Source organism: Phragmites australis, chromosome 3 (genome assembly GCF_958298935.1).
Source record: "Phragmites australis chromosome 3, lpPhrAust1.1, whole genome shotgun sequence".
Lineage (NCBI taxonomy): Eukaryota > Viridiplantae > Streptophyta > Magnoliopsida > Poales > Poaceae > Phragmites > Phragmites australis.
The window spans coordinates 21,441,886-21,447,827 of NC_084923.1; the positions used below are offsets into that span (position 1 = coordinate 21,441,886).

Genomic DNA, 5,942 nt, shown 5'->3' on the forward strand with positions numbered 1-5,942 from the left:
GACAAGCAAACATCACATTTGCCAAAATACATAGATTGAATGAAACCCTAACAAAATTGCGATACAAACTCTACTCACCTCAGTGCAGGGAAGGGAATTTGACGCCCAAAACCTCCCTCACGAAAACAAACCCTAAAACCCTTTGTAGAAGGGGCTCAGATGGCAACAAGGAGAGAGAGAGAGAGATGAACTTCTTGTCGATTTAGTGAGGTAAATGAGAGGTTTGTGTCTATGGGGGTAGTGGGAAGTTGAAAAGTGAGTGTTCAAATTTAAAATAGTACCTAAGTCTTTAACTATAGAAGGTTTTTCATAAACTCATCTGTGTCTATCATATAGACACATACACAGCAGGATACTGATTTTTTAGAACCTGTCACTGACAAAATACCTACAGACGGTTACTAAGACAGACATGTTTGTAAATGACCGTCATTTGGGTCTACCAGAACTCACAGATGATTTTTACAAATCCGTTTATTTCTATCATATAGATACAAACGGAGTTTAGAAAAACTCATTTGTAAAAACAGTCTGTGAGTTCTGGCACACCCAAATGACGGTCATATTACAGACATATCTATCTTAGCAATCACCTGTGACTATTTTATCAATGACGAGTCCTAAGAAAGTGTTTGTGATACTCCGTCTGTTTTGAATGATTTTGTGATAGTGATATATGATCTACCAATATTAAAGAAAGAAATCCTCATCAATGCATCTTTTTGGCTACTTCTATTTAATTTGTAGTATACACTTGTGGTTGATCTCACACGTGTGATTTCAGTTGTTGATCTGTTGAAGCACGACCATTATTATTACACAACAAATGCAAGCAAAATGCCCCCTCTTCCTCTCTTGTTCATCAGGCTCGTATCACCAATCCACCTACTAACCTAGATCAAGATTCCATATCCCTCTACAGAGCTTCCACTCACCAAACCCTATCTGTCCATTTATCCAGACCTTCCACTGTTCCACACTTCTCCTCCTCCCTTCACCTCCACGGCTAGCTCAACCGACCCGGCAAGCTCCGTCCATGGCGTCCACTACCAGTGAGAGCCTCCCCTCCTCCCCCTCCCTCCCCGCCACCGCAGCCGGCCTCGACGCAGCCGCCGACCAAGAGTTCTCCTCCCACCACCGCCACCATCACTACCACAGCCTCTTTCTCCCCTCCTCCTCCCCTGCCAGCCTATACCTCGACTCCTCCTTCCATGGTCTACTCCCCACCTCCTCCTCCACCGCCATGTCGTCCCCTTCCCCTCCACCGCCGCCGGCGCCGCTGCTCCCTCCACAGCCGGCGCCGTCAAAGCCGCCCAAGAAGCGCCTGAGAGCCTCCCGCCGGCCGCCCACCACCGTTCTCACCACCGACACCTCCAACTTCCGCGCCATGGTGCAAGAGTTCACCGGCTTCCCGGCGCCGCCCTTCGCCGCCGCGCCGCCGCCTGCCGTCCGCCCGCGCCTCCTCGGCGGCCCGCCTTTCCTGATGCGCCCGTCTCCTCTCAAGTACCCTGTGCTACTGCCCCCGAGCACTTGCACCACCACCCTAGCTAACACCACCATGAATACTACCGGTAACAGCACTCTCGTGGACGCGCTCGCGCTGTTCGCGAAGAGCAACGTGATGCCAAGCGGCGCCGCAGCCGCAACGACGTCGGGCGGATCAAGTGCGGCTGATCTCTACCACGGCATCAGCATGGGAGGGTTCAACCCGTTCGACGATTTCGATGCATCGGCCGCGGCGCCGGAAGGCGATAGGGTGACTGGCGGCGCCGGGCATGACTTCTTCTCCTCCTTCGCTGCCGGAGACAAGTACGGCCGGCACTAGTACGTAATTGATCTCTCTCTGGTAATTTGGTGTGCTCATGAGAGAGCTAGCTTGTGTGGAGAGATGGAGGAGAAGCTGAGCTAATGCTTGCCTAGCTTTTACAATTTGGCCACTACTACTACTACTTGGCATTTGGCAGCCGGTTAATTTATTGTGAGTTTTGATTCTTGGTTTTGGTATTATGCATATGTACATACATAAACCTGGTGTCCTTTTGACTTCCTCCAAGAGTAATAATTTTGGTTCTTCTGATGTCGAAATTTTCTTGGTGCAAATGGAAGGAAAAATGCATTGCCGTGATGAAACTTGTAAAGGAGGTGAAGGCTATTTTGTTCGGCTTCCATCGCTATTAGCAAGTGTGTCCTTGTCGAGATGAGATGAAATGATAAGACTCCTTTTTCGACTCTCTTTTCCTTCCTTTCGGTTCTGGATGTAAATGCCGTACTGTGAAAGATATGGTCGCTTTTCTTTATGTCTCTTTGCTATTTGGATCTTGGAGTTGGATTTTGGGAGGATATGGAACTCATCTCTAAACTGTTGTTGCAACAGAGAAGTTTTTGTGGAGAACAGCAAGTCATTTTTATTAGCAAACTGCTCATTATAGATCGATCGATATGAATCCATATGCTTAGCTTGCGCTTTTTTTAGTTGGAACCATTTTGTCATGTAAATGTCATATATCTTATTTGTTTTGATTTACGGGTGCTAATTCATTTACTTGTATGATGGAAGAACTAACAAAGTAATATCGACAAGTGCATGCATATATGTTTTAATATTTTTATACATATGGATCGACCTTACCTTCTAGTTAATGGACACATGATTGATCAGTATGCAGACCATTAAACAAATAAAGGCCATTTACAAGGTGGATTGGGAATTTTCTATATATCACATAAGTTGAAGAATTTATATGCTTCCAGTACTAAGTTTTATTCATCTATAATCCTATATAGATCAAGTATTTATATTACAGTAGTTTGTTCAAAGTCAAGTCGTTTCATTCAGGTTTACAGCAATATTATTTATCTTAAGTTTTTGGGCCTTTTTTATTTAGTTTCTTAATTACCAGTTGTCTATATACTTCAGGATAATTACAAACAAGCATTTTGCTTGGATTACTACAGTTTTACGAAGAAAACACTTTCCAAAAGTTGTGTGTTATTAACTTAGATCGCATAAAGTTTTTTTTTTTTACAACCGGATCCCTTCTGGAGCCTTCCTTGAAGGCTATTGATGGGGAGTGTGACACCTGAGGTTCGAGTCTCGATGGGCTCAGCTCACACCGAGCATTTTTGCCACTGGGCTCCATACCCGTGTTTGCAGATCGCATGAAGCTGTATCTACCTAAGAGTTCTATTTTTAAGTGGCCGACATTTTTGTTCATTTGCTACATATTTGTTTATATACCAAAAGCCTTGTCGGTAATTCTTAGTTCGTTATGTTTTATCGATGATTTTTCACCAATGGGAAATGTCCAATTTACACTAGAAATATTTTGGCCGTCTGAGAAAATACTATAGGAATGCACTAAACCGTCAACCACCTCAAATAGGAAAAGTCTGAGATCTTGTAGTGATGTACGCCGATTTCTAGCTAATCAGCATCCATCATTCTTATAGATCCATTATATTTCTTTTCACTTCCTTATCAACCGTGCCATTAGCTACCGATGCAACCAATATTAATTTGCTCAATATTATTAAAAGTAACCCATCATCGAGTCGAGTTGCTGGCTTTCAAATGGCAGGTAAGTCGTTATAATAAATGGATCTCTCTTAAAGTATTATTGGTTATAGAGCACATTTTTGCTCGTTAAAGTATATATTAATGTGTGTGTCTACGTACTTGAAAGATCATGAAATACTGAAATAGTGTTGTGTATGCCTATTAATTTACTATATACGTACGTACTTGTGCCATCACGTGTGCGAACGTGAAATCATTTAAGAGTTGGTGTGCAGATGCATAGATAAATGATATAATACTTGCGTTTTCCTTTTCTATCTAGTAACAGAATGCTACTAGAAATCAAAAGATTAATTCATACAAGAAAATAAATAAAGCTCTCGATCGGATCACATAGTGTAGCACTTCCATGAGCGTGCTGCAACGAGCCAGATCGTGAGATGATATTTGTACTCTGAAATGATGAGGCGTTGTCTGCATCAGAGCAATTGGAGAACACACAAGATAATAGCTCGCAGACCAAGTCGATTATTTGCGCCGGCCCCTTTCATTTTACATATAAAAGTTGGTGCACATGCTTATTAAGACTCAAAGAGTGTACGTGTGGGCAATTCAATTGCATGCATTCATATGTGTGGTATTTCTGAGTATTATGCATGGAAAATAGGGGAGATCGATATCTGAATATAAATGTGTGTTCCGATCCCAAGCCAAATAATTACAATCTTTAGTGATCTCTATTTTCTTATTATTTTTCATCTGAACTTACATCAAATATTGACATGATTTAGAAATCATAAACTTGAGGAGTACAGACATGATACTACGTCCGGTTATAAATACATATCATTTTGGATAAGACACAGTCTCTAATACATAATTTTGATAACTATTTTTTATTAGAATATATTTATAAATTCATTGAATTAGTGATATTATGAAATAATTTTCAAAATAAATCTATACATATGATTTTAAGGTTTCCAAACTAAATACTTTGAAAGCTATTTTTAATCAAAGTTTTAAAAGTTTGACCGAATCTTTTCCAAAATAACATGTATTTGTGACTGGAGGGAGTATATTATTACTCGGTGCTTAATTAAGTCACTCATTAGTAGTATATGTATATAGCTAGGAAGTTTATTGTTACTTATTTGAGCATGCAATTGAAAGCAATATGTAATTAATTAACTAATACCCTACTTGGTTTCATTAAAATGGTTTTGTAGAAGAGCAGAGAGCTAACTTCGCTTGTCCTACTCAAATTTCTATAAAAGAGCATCTCTGCTACGAACATATATAGACATAGAGGTGTGTGATCGACTATACACTATACAGTGCTTTCTTTTTTGCAGCACAATGCAACTTTTTTTTCCACCCTTGAGCATGCACATGTCCTTTTTCTTGTGCTCTCTCCAAGTATTTATAGCTTAATTAGCCAATCGATGTGTGTATACGAGTAACAATATCTTTTAGCGCATATTAATATATTCACCTTCTATTTAACTTACTTCTAATTATTAGCTAGCTTTATGACCTGAGAGTCATCATATTTACATGCATGATGCATGCGCATGCCATGGAACTGTATCTGTGTGTCTACAAAGGTGACACATCTGCTAGACCACAGATACGCACGCATGAATGCATCATCTAATATCGTTTGTGTCTGCATATATTAAAGATTACTTGATACGGTCTTCTCTACCCTACCAGCTGATCTACTCAGAAGGGAAATGAACACCCCAAAAAGAACGTACTGCTAGTGCTGGAGTTATAACTGATGAGTCCGAAATAGTTTAATTTGACCGACTGCGCGCAGGGGGGTCGATCGGTGTTGCAAGCTTTGATTCACTTAAGACAACCTTTCATCTCTTTTTATACTAGGTAATCATGCAATATACCAGTTTAGTAGCTAGTAGATTAACATAACAAACCCTAATGTCCAGAGAGAGAGAGAGAGAGAGAGAGAGAGAGAGAGAGAGAGAGAGAGAGAGAGAGAGAGAGAGATGGAGGGGCATGCAGCTTATAATTCGCCATTGGTTTACACGTTGGTAAGGTTGCAGATCCATCTATCCGACAGATAGGTAAAGAGATGTCAGGCAGGACAACGAGCTCGGAAAGCAGCGCACCTAAAAACCCTTTAGAAAGGCCAGGGTCTTTTCCGCAATCTCTTTTTTTTAAAAAAAAATAAATATTTTAATATTCTCTACTTTAAAAATATATCACCTATAATATTATTACAATATCTTTTAATATTATTATAGCATCCTTTATTTTTTTAATCTAACAGTTATCCTATTTTTCATCTTCCTTTACTCTCATTGCGAGCGGGCTCTTCCGTTCCTAAGTTTACCGGCCGCTCGACCCGATTGGTATCACTGTAGCACTCGTTGCCGAGTCCGCTGGAGGCGTTTGCAGCCCA

At 40.7% G+C, this 5,942-nt stretch overlaps 1 protein-coding gene across 2 annotated transcripts; it reads left to right on the plus strand.

Moving 5' to 3' along the window:
* Positions 1-724: 724 nt before the first annotated feature.
* Positions 725-2,284, plus strand: LOC133911081 (calmodulin-binding protein 25-like). 2 transcript variants are annotated; one of them, XR_009908587.1, is made up of 2 exons: positions 725-1,978; positions 2,107-2,284. XR_009908587.1 is itself a non-coding variant. In XM_062353299.1 (1 exon), the coding sequence occupies exon 1, from the start codon at positions 1,037-1,039 to the stop codon at positions 1,823-1,825; it is 789 nt and encodes a 262-aa protein (XP_062209283.1). In that variant the 5' UTR covers positions 725-1,036; the 3' UTR covers positions 1,826-2,077. The 2 variants fall into 2 exon arrangements, 1 of the variants encoding a protein (XP_062209283.1); XM_062353299.1 differs by lacking the exon at positions 2,107-2,284 and having other exon boundaries at positions 725-2,077.
* The last annotated feature ends 3,658 nt before the right edge of the window (positions 2,285-5,942 follow it).